At 38.8% G+C, this 16,069-nt stretch overlaps 1 protein-coding gene across 14 annotated transcripts in view; it reads left to right on the top strand.

Annotated features, from left to right (window-relative positions):
* Positions 1-16,069, top strand: part of LOC108892381 (protein tyrosine phosphatase receptor type D) — a 344,319-nt gene that overhangs the window by 317,917 nt on the left and 10,333 nt on the right. For 8 of the 14 annotated variants that reach the window (XM_051076295.1, XM_051076293.1, XM_051076297.1 and 5 more), the window contains 7 exons: positions 2,518-2,630; positions 4,707-4,748; positions 5,320-5,417; positions 8,706-8,829; positions 11,595-11,770; positions 13,737-13,856; positions 13,947-14,101. In XM_051076295.1, the coding sequence (XP_050932252.1) occupies positions 2,518-2,630; positions 4,707-4,748; positions 5,320-5,417; positions 8,706-8,829; positions 11,595-11,770; positions 13,737-13,856; positions 13,947-14,101 (828 nt within the window). The remainder of the gene's footprint in view (positions 1-2,517; positions 2,631-4,706; positions 4,749-5,319; positions 5,418-8,705; positions 8,830-11,594; positions 11,771-13,736; positions 13,857-13,946; positions 14,102-16,069) is intronic. The other 6 variants (XM_051076299.1, XM_051076298.1, XM_051076303.1 and 3 more) reach the window with 1 other exon arrangement.

Raw genomic sequence — 16,069 nt, 5'->3', positions numbered from 1 at the left:
AAAACAGCCTTTTTTGTCTGAAACCTCCTAGCGGTAGCCAGACCTTGTGCTGTCACTGCTCATCAGTCAAGCATAGGAGGGGAGAGCTTTGACTATCTGCTGCATGTCACTGCCTGTGTGTGCAGCTTTAGAGAGCCCTGGGGCCTGGGCCAGCATCCCAGCCACCCCAACCCCTCCCCTTTTAATACTACCCATTCCACATGGGAACTCAGCTCTAGATCCCGAATCTGACCTTATGCTGCCCTCCTGCTTTGCCCACACACACACATGCACATATTTTACATGCACCCTTCTACACACAGATTTTTTTCTGTCCTTTGCTATCCTGTCTCTTCTCACATTCACCTTTTACATAAGGCAAATTTTCATTTAATCAAATGTCCAGTCCTAAGCAGAATTTCACTGTAGTCCTCAAGAAGTAATTTTGGAAAGGTAAGATTAGTAAGTGAAGAGTCAGCACAAGCTATAATCAGTAACAGTACCAATACTGAAGACAAAAAAAATCCATCAATAGTATCAGCGTAATGTAAGAGGTTTATGCGTGCTTCTTTATTCTGGCTCTCTCCTACACCTTATTGTCCTTGGGATCCATTCATATCAAGTTTTGGTTTGGATAATAAAAAAGGTGAATTGAAACTTAACAAAGATTGTGTGTGCAGAAGGCTTAAGTGTCTCCATTTGTGGCAGGCAGATTTACACATCGATTACCGAGCCACAGCCACTGCCACGTTTGGGAACGTTCAGTGCATAAACCAGGAGATATTTCTCTTGTCAAGATCAATTTTTATGTGACAGAATGCTCCTCTTGTGCAAAACAAAGGGCAACAACCATGTGATGTTGAGCTCTGGGAAAGGATGTGGGGATAATACTGGGCAACTTCATCAGGGAGGAACATAAATCAGAGTCAATTGTACACCTACACTTTGAATAATTGAAGTCAGGGTAATTTATTGCTGCCAGACCAATAAATTCTTTTCAGCCAAAAAAAAAACAACATACATTTTAATGCCTTATATACTAATTAATACACATTCAAATTATGATCCCACATGTTGTTCACATTTATAATACCACTTGCATACATCCTAAACATGAATAATTCTTGATTTTAATAAATGCAACAGTGATAGGCTTAGTTGCAGGAAAAGACAGCCTCAGCAATTAGGAGTCAAGAGATGACTTTTATGCTTGAACAAGAAGCAATCAGCTGAAACTGCTTGAAATAACAGAGATACAATGTACAAATCTTGGATGCACCTGGGAAACTGTAGTATTTGAAACAAAGAGCCCCAAGGCTGCATAATTGAGTATAATCTCGGAAGTGAAGCATCACTAATCTTGCACACAAAGCAAAACTGAGATATGATTTTTATCGTTTGTCTCTTACGTAGTTAGTCATTCACTTATTCTAAAGGAAGTTTCTGGAATTCTCCATCAACGCCTAAGGTCTTACCACCTAATGTTGTGTCGATATTTCTTTCCTTGCTGACCAATGGAGCAGCAAACCAGACAGGTAAGAGTGAGAAAGAAGCAGAGAAAAACTAATTCCCTTTAAACCCCTTTTTCTCCCTAGACTGTACATATTATATCTAAACACAGAGAAACTGGTCACCCACTGGAGTTGAGGTCATTCATGAAATCATACTATGTGCTTTATCAAGATGGACATATGTTAAACACATGTTGCTCACTATTAACAATGCAACATTGTTTCTACGACAGCTGTCAGCAGGCATTTATTGGGAAATCAAAGCACAAGTGGTTTGACTTTTCATACTAATAAACTCTGAATTCACAATGCCATATAACAACTTAATTATTTTCCCGTTATGATATGCTGTAATTACTAGTGACCTCCTACAATCACTGTTGTATTGGTTCTTATGAATGAACAAACCACATTTTTTAGTGAAACTGACATGCAGTTTATGTCTGTGGTAACATGTACACTAAAAATATGTGAAAAAGAGATAAAATGTCACAGATTCTCTACACAATATGAGCCAATCACGCCCTCAAAATACTGAAAAAATTACCTAGAATAAAAGGGAGTGGAACAAATAAGAATACATCATACAAACGCACAAAGTACAATAGCCCTTTAGTAAATGATACCTTTGTGACGCATGTTGTTTTTTACATACAGTAACAGGAACAGATTACAATATAATGCAATAAACACTACCCCTAACTACGGCTTCAAAATTACTATAGCGCTAAATCAGCACCCTATCTGACATCATCACTGAAAAGAGAACAATACAGGCTTCACAAAGGTAGCAGTTAATAACTACGGGCTACTGTATTGGATTGCATTATACTGTGAAGTGATTATGTTATTTAGTCCACCCCCTAAGCCTAATGTACTCTAAGAATGTAGTCCTGTCACGTTCCTAATTATATATCTGCCTTCATTATGCATTAGACCACAAGGCACACTTTGTGGTCATACAGTAAGAGCTAAAGCAGGAAAATTATTTATCAAAAATAATCACAATCTGCTGTTCATTCTGCAGAAAAAGAGCAGAATCTGAAGCTAGGAAAGGCAGTCTCCCCAACAGCAAGGAAATGCCACTGCATCATCCCACTGACCCTGTTGAGCTTCGACGTCTCAATTTCCAAACACCTGGTAAGTATTCAAAATGAAGCCGGTAACATCTGTGTCATTCACTATTAATTTACACCTGAATATGTGTTGTGGAAATGGTTGTCAATGCTACTGATTGCTTGCTGGAAGGAAAAATGTATATTCACAATTTGCTTCATAGCATCCATGGTTTCCACAGTTGCAACCACTGCTGACACTGAAGCATAATACAATAATGTCCTAAAAAGTTCCCATCATCTTTACAGTGAGATTGGCATGATACAAGTGAGCAGTTTGCAGGTAGACACTGGACAGGTGCTTAGAGAAAGCACAGCGGGTCAAAACTGACAGTGTCCTCCCCAGAGACACTTGTCAGTGGAAAATGAAGAGGGAGAAATGCAAGCTTGACAGTTTCATGGCAGCTGTCATCTTCCTCTGCACCTGGGTTATCCAGGTCACCAAGACTTGTCATGCTTACTCAGAATAGTGCAGTCCTGCTTGGACGGTATCCTACTGCTGGAAGTCCCAGGATACAGCACTTTGGAAGGTGAGGGAAATACAAAATGTGTCACGGCCCTGTGTTTCATTTTGTAAGCGAGCCAATGAATAGCCATGAAAAAGTTGTGACACGCTGTAAATGCTAGTGTTTACTTGCTCTGACCTTAAGTGCTGAGGTGAGTGGTGATCAACGGTCACGCCTTGGCTCAGTCATGTGGTCGTCTCTCGACTGGGGAAACTATGGGAGTCACAGTCCATTTATCACCCTCAAAAGGTGGCATGCATCTTTGCTCCCGTCCTGACCGAGACAGACACACTTAACTGCTGTTTGAGTTCCTCTGGCTCTGACTGTTTTGGGACAGGTGTTCAGAGACTGCCAATAACGTTGTAATATCAAAGCCATATTTTTCAGGTCAGCTAGTATGAAAGGAAGATGAATTATCTCTGCAGGCTCATTTTTGAAAAAGATTATGCATATTTATGAAAGCTCTTCAATGATGTTAGAACCATTACTGGCTGTTTCATCCTGGCAGAGGGGTATTTTTCCTTTTTGGCTCAGAGTGATCTCAACCATCCTCCCACTATTTCACTCGCCTCTCAAGCCATCATTTTTTTCCCCCAACTGCCTTTCGGAGAGCTGATATCTTGGCTATCTCAGTGCTCAAAAAGGACCAAACATTTTTTTTTTCTCTTACCACATGACCACTTTCTCTTAAATCCTGAAGCGCTTCTACATTAGACCACCTCTTTCCCCTACTCTCTCTACCCTTCCTTTCACCTCTTTTCCCCTCAATGGACATTTTCATCTTAAGGATGCTTGATGTTTGAGCGATGCCGTGTTGGAAATGGTACTTTCATTGTCCCCCAGTGGTGGAAATGGATTTTGAGTAGTAGGCTGCAATAGAAACACCCTTGCCGTCTTTCAGAGAGACGTGATAGTGGGTGGGAAAACGAGGCACAGCTTCCATTAGCTAATGCCCACTTGTGTCTGCAACCAAAATGAAACAGCAACTCATTGTTGCAGAGGGAGATGATCCACCAACTGCTGTGTCAAAATGGCACCTGAATTCTTAAGTCACAGATCCTTAGCTGTAGGCTTGATTGCAACAGCATGTACACAGTTTCTTAGCAGGCATCAGTATTGTTCAAACTCTTTTTTTTCTCTACATCTAAGCTCTTAAATATGCTGATGACACACACCCCTTGACTACCACCCAGTATTCAACAATGTCAGTTCTACATTGTCAAAGTCAGGCAAACTTAACTGCAGGTTGAAACTTTATACTGCAGACTATGCAAGCAGTATATCACCATCCATCCATCAGCATCCTCAGGTTAAAACAAACAGCATATAATATCCTGTGGTTGCTCGACTTTGGTTTGTGCTGCTAGGATTTTTATTCCCTGTACGCTTTCTTATTTCTATGAAATAAGCATGGTGGCATAGCCAAGCTTCTAGCATGACGATTTGTGTGTTACTAATGAATGTCCCATTTAGAGTACACATAATCATTCAACTACTTCACATTTCAATTTCTACCTTCTGTTTGTGAAGAAAATAGTCATCACATTGCTCTGACGTCTGCAATGTATTTAATTACACCGCCGTTTCTTCCACAGGTTCAGGTGCGCCCAGTCACCCCAGTAACCTCCATTTGTCAAGTTAGTTGGTCTCGATTATGCATTTGACATGATTTGTTTTTTGTTTGTTTGTTTTCTTTTTTTGATTTTAGCTTTAATTCCCTTCTTTTCCTTTTTTCTGCCTAGTCTTGTATTCCCATCCCCATCTAATCCATCTGGTGTTAATGCTATGTCATCACAGGAGGCGGAGTTTGAAATGACATGTCATCACTCAAAGCAGACGTCAACATCTGGCCTAACATTTTGAATGTTTTTTTGTTTGTTTGTTTTCTGGGATGTTTGTGTCTGTGTCTTACTGTCATGCTAACTATTCACTGCAGCTTTCCATGTGAATAACGTTCTTCTCTCTCAATAGGGAGAGTCCCAGTGGGGCAAGTGTGCTCGATGACTTCTCATTGGCTTCTGTGTCCATATCCTCTTTATGAGCATGGCCACTGCTTTGAGTGAACAAACTAGCCTAACAAGATCCACTCTTCCATTCCCCCCCTGTTAAACACACATGCTGCTTATCTAATGATTCACTGTTGGCTTGTGCTTGGGTGATAGCCTCTTACAAGACTGGCGACTGACCTTCAGTCCATCTTATTGGCAGGTATGGCAAGCCACCCTCCAATCCCAATCATGGACCTGGCAGATCATCTGGAGCGCCTGAAAGCCAACGACAACCTGAAGTTTTCACAGGAATATGAGGTAAGTGTCAGCGAAGTCTTGATTGAGGACCTATAATAAATGTCCCAGGAGTGTTGTGGCATAGAGACAGCAAGTGTCTAGTTTTAAATATGAGCATGCAACAGGTGCTCACATGAATTGTGATTTCAAATTCCTGTCACTATTTAGTGTGGTGGGTAGCGACCACAGTCTTGCATTTAATGATATTTTCCTGGAAGCCTTAATCCTATCATTGCATGCCCATGCCAACCACACAGCAGTTCAAGCAGGTGTCAACTGGGTTTGGTAGATGCGTGCCCAATAGGGAGGGGTAGGAGTTAGGAAATACTTTCATGAAAAATATCTTCATCAGAATAAGTCAGAGATTTACAATTAGCCAGCATGCCTTTTTCACTGTAGGCTGTTTGACATGTCATAGTAGGAAACAAACAGGTGTAATTAATAACATTAATAATGGCTACATTCCACTTCCAGGTCCAGGCTCCTGCTATTGTGCCTGCTGGCTCACTCACTGAATGAAAAGGAAAACAGGCCATCATTAAAGTTATTACCTACACTTGTGCTTTTAATGCTATAACAAGTCAAACATGTCTGCTATGAAAAAGACCTACAACACTAAACCAAGTAAAAATTAGCAAAGAAAGTAATGTAATTTTTGCTATTTAGAGGTGAAATCAGTATTTATCATTTAATACACTATGATAATATGGGGTATCTATATGGTGAGCAGTTGTAAAGCATTAAAAAAGAACATACTGTCTAATTTCATCACTTCAGCACCATGTGCAATAATCTTAGCGGCAAAATGAAATAATAGGACTAAATTTCTGGGGTGCTTGTATCAGCACACAGAGGAAACCCTACACATTCCAGTATGAATGTGCTGGATTAGGCCAACAACATACATGCAGTAAACTATATAAAGAAAGATATCCAGTACTGTGTATCCTCGAGAAACCTAATGTTTTACTGCTTAGCAGATAGGTGTGACTAATGTAATGACTGTGGTTTACTGACACAGGCAGTTAATATATATCTACACTTCAGCTCAAGTCTCACTCTGGAATGTAAAGCCACTATCAGAATAAAAATACACCACTGAACCAAGGTGATAGTTATATTTATGTATGGTGTGATTAGACCTTCAAATTTCAAAGTCCTTACAATTTAAGTGCCCTCAAAACCCTGTAGGCTGTAGTCAGACAGTGTAAATATGTTCCTCATATTGGAACAGAATTGTGGGATCAACTTATGTTTGCAGAACACTTGTGGAGCCTGAAAAACTATGCAAACAAGAGGTTCTTTCTACGGCATTGTATGAGATAGTAACGGCCACCCTTCCTCTGCCCATTTCTCTCTGCGGGTCCTTCAACAGCTCCAAAATCTATGAGGTCACTATATGGGTGCCTGCCAAGCTGCCCAATCATTACTGCAGATTAAGTACACTGAATTCCAATTTCATAGTGCTTATTCAAGAGCAGTGGAAAGCAATTTTGCTAGCACAATAAAATAAAGATTTTTATTATGAGCAATGTTGCAGCATACAGTTTCAACATATTTTGATGAAATATCAGGCTTAGCCACTGGTTTGCCCACCCCCATATCACTGTTTAAGGTGATTTCTGCACATAAAGAACTCAGTGCTGAAATGTCTAATGTCTTTCCTTCCATGGCCATAGTAGTGATCTAAAGTTTGCCTTCATTAAACTGGTCTGGAAGAAAATAATAAAGCTAATTCCATGCATTTATCATTCAAATAAATTATCCTAAATTAACCATAAAAGCAGGTTCATAGTCAGATCTATCTAGATTATAAGAATGGTCATTGTCTTAATGTGGCTGTTAATTGCTATTTCTTCTATTGCACTTTAGTTTCTTCTACTTTTAGTTGAGATTAACATATAAAAGTATCTGTGGTCACTGAAAGTACAAGCCCAATATTTTCCCTGTAATATGAAATGGAATGCTATCTTTCATGTCTTTGTATTTTCCCTTTGTGATATTATATTTTATAGCTCATTTATTGGTGATGAGGGACCATTATTAATCTCTACTTTACAAAGCCAAAAGAGAACTTGGATAGCGAATTCTGTTAAACTAGTCTCAAGTGTGGTATTCTAGTGTTTGCCATAAAGTCCTACTAATCAAATGAGCAAAGTCGATGGAACAAAAGCATTTCCTTTGTGACCAATTTAGATGTATCCTTTTTGTAAATCTAATCATTTATATGCAGTGGGTATTTTCATGCCAAATACAACACATACTTCACATAGTTCTCAACTGAACTATCCACTTAATTCAAATTTCCTCCACAAAATACTATTTGACTTATAATTTAAGATTTGAAGATCAAAAGATCCCAGTGTCTATTGACACCCCATATTCCACAAGCTGCATAGAAGCCAGAATAGATTCTTCTTAAATTAACAGAGAAGAACAAAAGTCTAGGTTAGACTATTCATCCACTAAATCAGTCAAAACATAATCATTTCCTTTGGACTCCTCTATATCAAGAACATGGCCATTTCAGTACACCAGCATATGCACTGTGTAAACTTAAATACAGGAATTTCTTGATTTGTGGTGTGAATGCAAAAACATCTAACAGCAATCATAAAAAAACATTCCTTTAAAAAATGGACAGTTGAAGAACTACATGATATTGTAATACACAGACCAACTTAGAGAGATGTCATGTTAACTAAGAAAAGTATGTGTGATTATATTCTTCTCACTTGGTGAAAATAGTAAGCTTTAAAAGGGCAGTCTTTAGCTACTCATTATTTGACCTTGAGGTGCAAGACAAACTCTTCCATGTTGAATGGCTAGAGACAAAGCAATATTTTATCAATATGTTTTTCTTCATAATTGTCTTGTACACACAAGGAAGTGCAAGTAGTACTAAAAATGCTACTTATGCATGACAAAACAGATTTTTGGCCTTTACTCTCTGTGCTATCGGTGCAAATACATGCAAAAATAGATTGTGAGACAAAAAAGACACTTCAGAGACATAAGCTTGAATCATCAAAACTTTCACTTTTATAATCTGCCTGTCTCAAAGTCTTGACATACAAAGGCCAGGTAAAAGTCTGAAGACATACTGGGCATCTATGGCTAAGTATGGCCTTGAGCTTCAAGCAAAACTTAAAAATGACATCGGTAAACTACAATAGAACAGATTTAAATTTTCAGTTTTAGCTGTGAGTTGAAAAGCAAATTTCAGTAAGATTTCAGACACCTCTTGTAAAATGTTCCAATAGCACAAAATATTATATTGTAATAATAACAAATATTCTTTTCTTACAGTCCATCGATCCAGGTCAGCAGTTCACATGGGAGCACTCTAATCTGGAGGTTAACAAACCAAAGAACAGATATGCCAACGTGATTGCCTACGACCATTCCAGAGTCTTGCTCTCTGCTATTGACGGTATGCCGCCCACCAATATCTTTCCTCCTAACTGCTGTATTGATTCTGCGGACAGCCAGTACAACGGTATCTTTAAGACCTCAGGAGCGCAAGTGCACCATACTTTTAAATGATATTCCCACACAAGCATGTCAGACTATTTATTTCCTTTCATGCCTAAGGTGCTTGCATAGACAGAAATGCTAAGGGAAGCATAAAACAATCACCTATAGTGAAAGATGCCAGTAAGTTTTACCAGCATCTATTTTACTTACTTTAACAAAACACAAGATAAAGATAAACACTTAAAGACTTTATTGGCCAATTGACAAGGTGTCACTAATTATTATTATATAGACAAAACTCAAGATGTGATTCATATTTTCACTGTTTCAGATTAGTCCATTGTGAACCTGACTTGAACCAGTCCAGTAAGAGTACTTGGCACATTTAAGATGTGTTGCCCTGTACAGTGCAGCTTCTAAGGAATAAAAGGACATTTTGAAATGGCTAGTTAAGTGCGGGCTCCTTCGCCAGTTTATTGGATTAACACAATTACACAATAACACAATTGCACATACACACACAGCTATTAATTAACCATTTCCATTGAGCCGCTCCCATGGAGGGCGCAGGAAAGTAATCAAAGTAGTAAATGGCTAATGTGACAAAAACAGATAGATAAAGACTTAGAGAGCCCTTTTTGCAGTCTCTCAGAAACAACACACAGCTTGAGTGTTGATGGTACTCCATTAGCCAGGCGTATAAACACATCTGCACAACTGCATTGGAGCTTTTGTGCTGTAGCAAGTGAGTAGTTCTCAGCCAGGGGGACATGAGGGACTTCCTCTTTTCCTTCTAATCTTAAACAAAGCCTTTTGGCAAGCAATGCGTCTATTGTTTACTTTGATTGAGTTCTTTGAATAAAAAGGGATTTGGGATTTGACATCAGAATTTCAAGACAACTACTCTCAGAATTTATTGATGTGGGGATGGATCAGCAGAATCTTTGGGATACAGGCGCTCTGATGCTTGAGAACATTTGTGGACTTTAATGGTCTTGACATCACTGCATTTGTTCTACTTGCAACGACTGACAAGGAACCTCTTGCCAAGTTGCCTGACCACACAAAACATGGGCTTAGCAGGATTAAACTGGTATCTAAAGTTAATCCCTTAAAACTTAGTCTACACTTCATTTGGCAAAATTTTACAGTTAATAATTTCAATTAGTATGTCTCAGTTTTTGTCAGCATGATTGTTGCAAATTCCATGTTCCCCCCAAATTCAGTGAATCCTATGATATTTCTGGAACATTCAAGTCACTCATTTTGCCATTGTTCTATATTTAGTGTTTATCTGTCACAAGTCTGTTCTTATTCAGTGACAAGAGCTATTCTTGAGTCATTTGCACCCTGTTCTGCAAATAGGTCATTTATTGAGACAGTCTAATCAAAATCTAACATGACAACTTTATAAATTTGTTCTGTAGACTCACTGTAGACTGTGTAGGAATCTAAGAGTGCATGGCCATTTTCTTGCGCAATGTCTTGAAATGAATACACTACTGCTAGTTCCACTACTACTACTGCTGCTGCTACTATGAATCATCATCATTATCAGAATTACATACTGCTCCATAAAATCCTTCTGTATTTGCTTTGAGATTCCTTAGCTTTTTTTATGAGGAGGACTGAGTACCAAACAACAATGCAGCAATGTTTATTTCTTAATGAGCACACTGACAGAGAAAATGGTAGAATTTATACAAATCCTGAGTGACAGAAAGTATAAAGGCAAAATCCATTTGCAAATATGCATTAAACAACTTGCCTCATTCTCATTAAACCACAGTAATGTCTCTTTTTGCTTTTTCTTTTCAATTTGAAAACACACTGGGCTTAATTGTATTTATCCCTTGTCCATCACGGAAATGTGCAGCCGCCTGGCTGTGTGGACAACTTCAACAGCAAAAAAGAGAGGGCGGGGGAGAGTAGAAAAAAAATGATGTGGGTGGGTTTTTGAATGTGTTCATATTCCATTTCCTTTGCTTTTTTATGTTGAATAAGTTACCTGGGAGTAAAAGGCAGTCTGGGGGAGAGAGGGAGAGGAAGCTGTTTGAGTGAGGGGATTCTCTGGGACGTGGCATCCATGCAGATGAGACTTATCTTGGTCGACCATGTGTGCACGGAGCCCCTAAACTGCCAGTCCTAAAGCATTGACTAGCTGTCAGCTCTGTCTCTTTCCCCTGGATTCAAAAAGGCTGCTGTGCCTTTCATTTAATATAAGCAAAGGGAAGGAGGAGTGAGGGGGAAGGGGGAAAATTGTTTTGCTAGTTTTTTGTTGGTTTGTTTTTCTCCATGTGAGGTGATAGACTTTTATAGACCAAGCTTTATCTGTAATTTGGTTGCAGATATGGACGTATGACACAAAACTGTGGATTTAAATGCATTGTTGATAGCAAATACAAATTCTTATGGACTGTAACACTGGCTCCAAATGTTACTACTTTATGCTACTTTTCGAATTAATGTTGTCTTAACTGACAGTAAACACAGAGGATAGCCTCACACACTGTCATCTGATCCTTATGTGGGGCAGAATCTGATGTTACAAAAAACAAAAACAAAGTCCACACAAAAAAGTTAACGATTTCATTTGAAATATTATACTCACACATCTAAATTTCTAAATGTTTGTTTTGTATTTATGTTTTGTTTTTTTTTTGTTTGTTTGTTTTTTTTTTTACCATACCAACTCAGCTCATGTCACTTGTCTCTTCTTAGGTATCCCTGGAAGTGACTATATCAATGCCAACTACATTGATGGCTACAGGAAGCAGAATGCCTACATTGCCACCCAAGGATCTCTGCCAGAGACATTTGGTGACTTCTGGAGGATGATCTGGGAGCAGAGGAGTGCCATCATTGTCATGATGACCAAACTGGAGGAGAGGTCCAGGGTAAGAGATGGAAATAAAGAAACAGCTTTACTATTCTGCAGTGGTCCCTATCTAATAGAAAGCACTACATGAATAAAGTGAGGTGTATTTAACTGAAATTACAGGGTTAAAGGAGTGTGGATGCATTTGATTTATTTTTAGCTTTGGAATTAACCACAAGTCATAAAAACATGAAAATGACAGTCTGAGAAAAGTCAAGCAAGTTATTTTCACATCAACTAAATCTTTCAAACATGCAATTTTTAAGCCAATGACATAATTTTTCCATTCCTTATTTCCTTATTTGCCACACAAATTTTGCAACGCAGGGTCTCCCAACTATTTTAACCCTCCATCAGTGACAATCAAACTGATGTCCTTGTCCTCCTCCTCTCCTTTTTCCATTCAAGTTGGACAGTATGTTGTGCTCTGGCCCTTGCTAGATAGCTTCATATTTATTCCCCAAGACATTCTGTTGCCGACTTTCATACCCAGTCCTCTCTTAACAACAACACACTCTGTTGTTGTTAAGTCATGACTGATTGGTGGCTTATTTCATTAGCCAAGCACTGCTGAAGGCAATGGATTGCAATCAGTGATTAAAAAAAGACTGAAAAGACTGAAAAGCCACATTGCCTGGCGGTGTGAACTCACTTCTCCTTTAAGGTTGACATGGTCAAAAAGCACTTCCTCTCTCTCTGGCACATCTTACAGTGTCTGACTGAGCACATGGAAGCTTGCACAGGCTTCATAAGCTACTGACCTTCACACTTGTATGCCTTTTCTAAGAGCTTGGCACAGTGTTAACTGGGGTGCTGACTCAATCCAGACAGCAGCTTTCATTCAGTATCCTTACAATCTGCAAAGCAAATAAGCTGCTTTGCACTGTAAAATGCATCATTCTTCAGTTAAATTTGGTCTATGCCATCAGGTGTTTCCCGCCATAGATGCCCTATTATATGTAACATGAGAGTGCTTCTTGGTGCTGCCACAAAAGCTTCCTGCAAGCCACCCCCCACCTTCCCACCATACCATTATATTGTTTGACATTTGTAGTTCATAATGTGCTTTTGTTGTTGCTAACAGTTTCTGTCTTTCATATTTATCCGTCACATCATTTGCTAGGAACCACTCAGGCTGTCTTTGTACATTTTGCATATCTAAAGCTTGAGTATTTGCAAGTAAATGTTATTATGAATCATTTCATTACTCCTGGTATCACAGTCACTTCATTGCTCCTTGTGTCAATGTTTTAACAGCTGCTTAGGAAATAAAATTAGTGGATAGTGCACTTGTTAGATATTTGAATATTTCACACTGGTGTCCAGGTTTCATACTACTGAACAGTCACAGAGTATCAGGCAACAGGATATGCTGATGAGCATGCTGAGGTTTTGATTGTGCTGAACATACTGCTCAAACCACAACGGTTCTAATGGACAATATGGAGAAAAACAACTGAATTGAATCCCAGTTATTTCCTCCCCAACACCAATAGTGCTTCCCTTTGTCAGCTAAGCACTAATGCTATAATGGAACAGTGTTTTATTGGCCGTTCACAGTGAAACAAAGCTGTACACTCAAGAAGCAATAAAGCTGAGCCGGTAATATGATTGGAAACTGTGGTTACCTTTGTAATTATAGAGTATGTCAGGACAATTAATAGCACCGTCGGCTCTATACAAAAATCGCAAGCCATTTCATTGATTACAAAATCAAGCCCAGTCAGCGGGAATGAGGAGAATTTGTGCATTTTTTTTTTAACCATCACTTGACTATGTATAGTATGTGTGTATGTGTGAGGCAGGGCACTGTTAAAAAAAAACATTTACACTATGTAAATACACCTAAAATGGAGATCTTAAAATTCTAGATCTAGATCTAGATTAATTATTAATCTAGATTAATCTGTTTTAACTATAGGGGTGAAAGAATTCAAATATTCCTATTTGGCATTTCTTTAATGTGATATTTCTCTCTATTACAGGTGAAATGTGACCAGTACTGGCCCACAAGAGGGACAGAAACCTACGGTCTCATCCAAGTGACACTGCTAGACACAGTAGAACTGGCGACGTACTGTGTCAGGACATTTGCACTTTTTAAAGTAAGAGGCATTTTGATGTTGTTTTCCTAATGGTCATGTGGTCAAGGTGAGATTTGACGGTCACTAACCTTTCTCCATCTCCATATTCAGAATGGCTCCAGTGAGAAGAGAGAGGTGAGGCAGTTCCAGTTCACAGCCTGGCCAGACCATGGGGTACCAGAGCACCCCACTCCATTCCTGGCCTTCCTGAGACGGGTGAAAGCTTGCAATCCTCCAGATGCAGGGCCCATGGTGGTACACTGCAGGTAAGAAACAACATGGTTTCACAAAAACATCCTGGAGCATGAAATTGATTTTTTCTCTCCATTTGCTGTAATGAATATATGAATACATATGAAAAAAACAATACATTCATGGTTATTTAGAGATTTATATTTGAGTTATTTGTGTATGGATAATATAGATTTTTGAAAGAGATCAGATATGAACTGGTATTTGATAGGAAGTCAACTATGGCTCACTGTAGCCCAAACAAATCAACCCACTAGCTTTCACAGAAGGCACTTTAAATCTGAAGGTGCTTTCAACATCACAGCACAAAGAGTACTAGTGTCATTGCCCTCAGCAAACTTAAACATCGCCTCCCACACACTGACACATAAACACGCGCAGACCTGTCGTCTTCCTTGCTACTCCACTAACATGTCGCACATCAGCAGCCCACAAGTCCTTGGCTTATCCCTTGGGTTATTGCATCTGAAACAAATAACTTTCACTTTCATGCCAACTTCACTTCCCTCAACTACATAAGCGGCCAGACTCCCAACAGAGAGGCACAAAGATATAAGACAGTCTTCTGGCTCCTCTCAACTCAGGAAGTCATCAGAGGCTCCGCACAGAGAGAGCAAATGACTGAAAGGGGAGAAAAAAAAAGGAGACAGCAAAAATGAAGAAACAGCGATAGCGAGTGTAACAGATACAAACTTGTGTCAGAAAGTGACAAAAAGGGAATGGGGATTACTGGAGAATTAGAATTACCACATGCTGAAGTTAATTAGAGCTAGTTGCCGAATCGCTTCAAATTGAAAATCCTGACTTTTACAATGAAGCAGAATGCAGGAATTAATGTCACTCTGCAGATGGGAGGTTTTAATTCCTCTGCCTTCCTATCAGATACAGTCATTTCCAAGCTCCAAATCCTTGAAGAGAAATTTCCTCACTTCATGTTTGACCACAATTTTAAATAGATCCATCTTTTATATTTACTTACATATAAAATAATATTCTGAGAGTTAAGCAAAGATATGTTGTAGATAAAGATATTTTGTACTGTACAAATCACCACAGATTTTTTTTTTTTTTTTTTTTTTTTTTGCTGAAGCTGTTTATGCACATGCAGGAAGGCCTAAACAAAAGCTATAAGAAAATAAGACATAGATAATTGCCATGGTACAGTCTGTTGAGTGATTCATTAATTAGCTGCTGCACCAAAAACTGCTAACCTCATATATAAACGTCCATGTAAAGACAATAAAGACATAAAAATAAGCAATCACAGGCTCTGGATTGTTTTGGTTTTCCGTGGTGGCTTATGACCATAAAGTTAGAACTGTTCAAAATAAACTGTACACAATTCCCACTCTCGGTAAGTCACTAATTAGAAACATGTTCATTTGTCAAAATTGTCATTAGCTCATAACTAACATGGGGCACCCAGATCCTTAGATTTTCCCTCACCTCATTTTATCTGTCTATGTATCTGTCTAAGTACCTATAAGATACACCTGTCTTACAAAACAACACGTGGCTTAACCTATTGCAGAATTCCCTCAAATTACTTGTGTCTCACACATCAATGGCGTTCTGTAACAGCTCATTTAATTTACACACTTTGATGACACATATGGAAAACTAGAGGCAAACCTTCTCTGACTCAAACTTTAGCTTTACATTTTGAGTGTGACATGTTCATCTTAGGTTACAGTATGATATTTTTCCAGTGTTCAGCATTTCATACAGCCAGAGTTATAAGAAGAGACTTCAGTTTCATTTGTTGTAGTACAAACAAACTTAAATTGCCCCAACTGATTCCTTTTTTTCCCATTGAATCAGTGACACCATTTTCCTTATAAGGCAGACAACCTCACACAACGTGCTAGAAAGCTAACTGTGAACTTAGATGAATGCTGAGAAATGTTCATAGAAGCTGAAATCAAATAGGATTTCTAATGGGAAATTCTAAACATGGGTTTAGTGAGTGGCTAATGCATCCC

Source organism: Lates calcarifer, linkage group LG15, assembly GCF_001640805.2.
Source record: "Lates calcarifer isolate ASB-BC8 linkage group LG15, TLL_Latcal_v3, whole genome shotgun sequence".
NCBI classification, from domain to species: Eukaryota; Metazoa; Chordata; class Actinopteri; family Centropomidae; genus Lates; species Lates calcarifer.
Note: the sequence above shows the minus strand (reverse complement) of the source record. Positions and strands in the feature narration are given on the sequence as shown.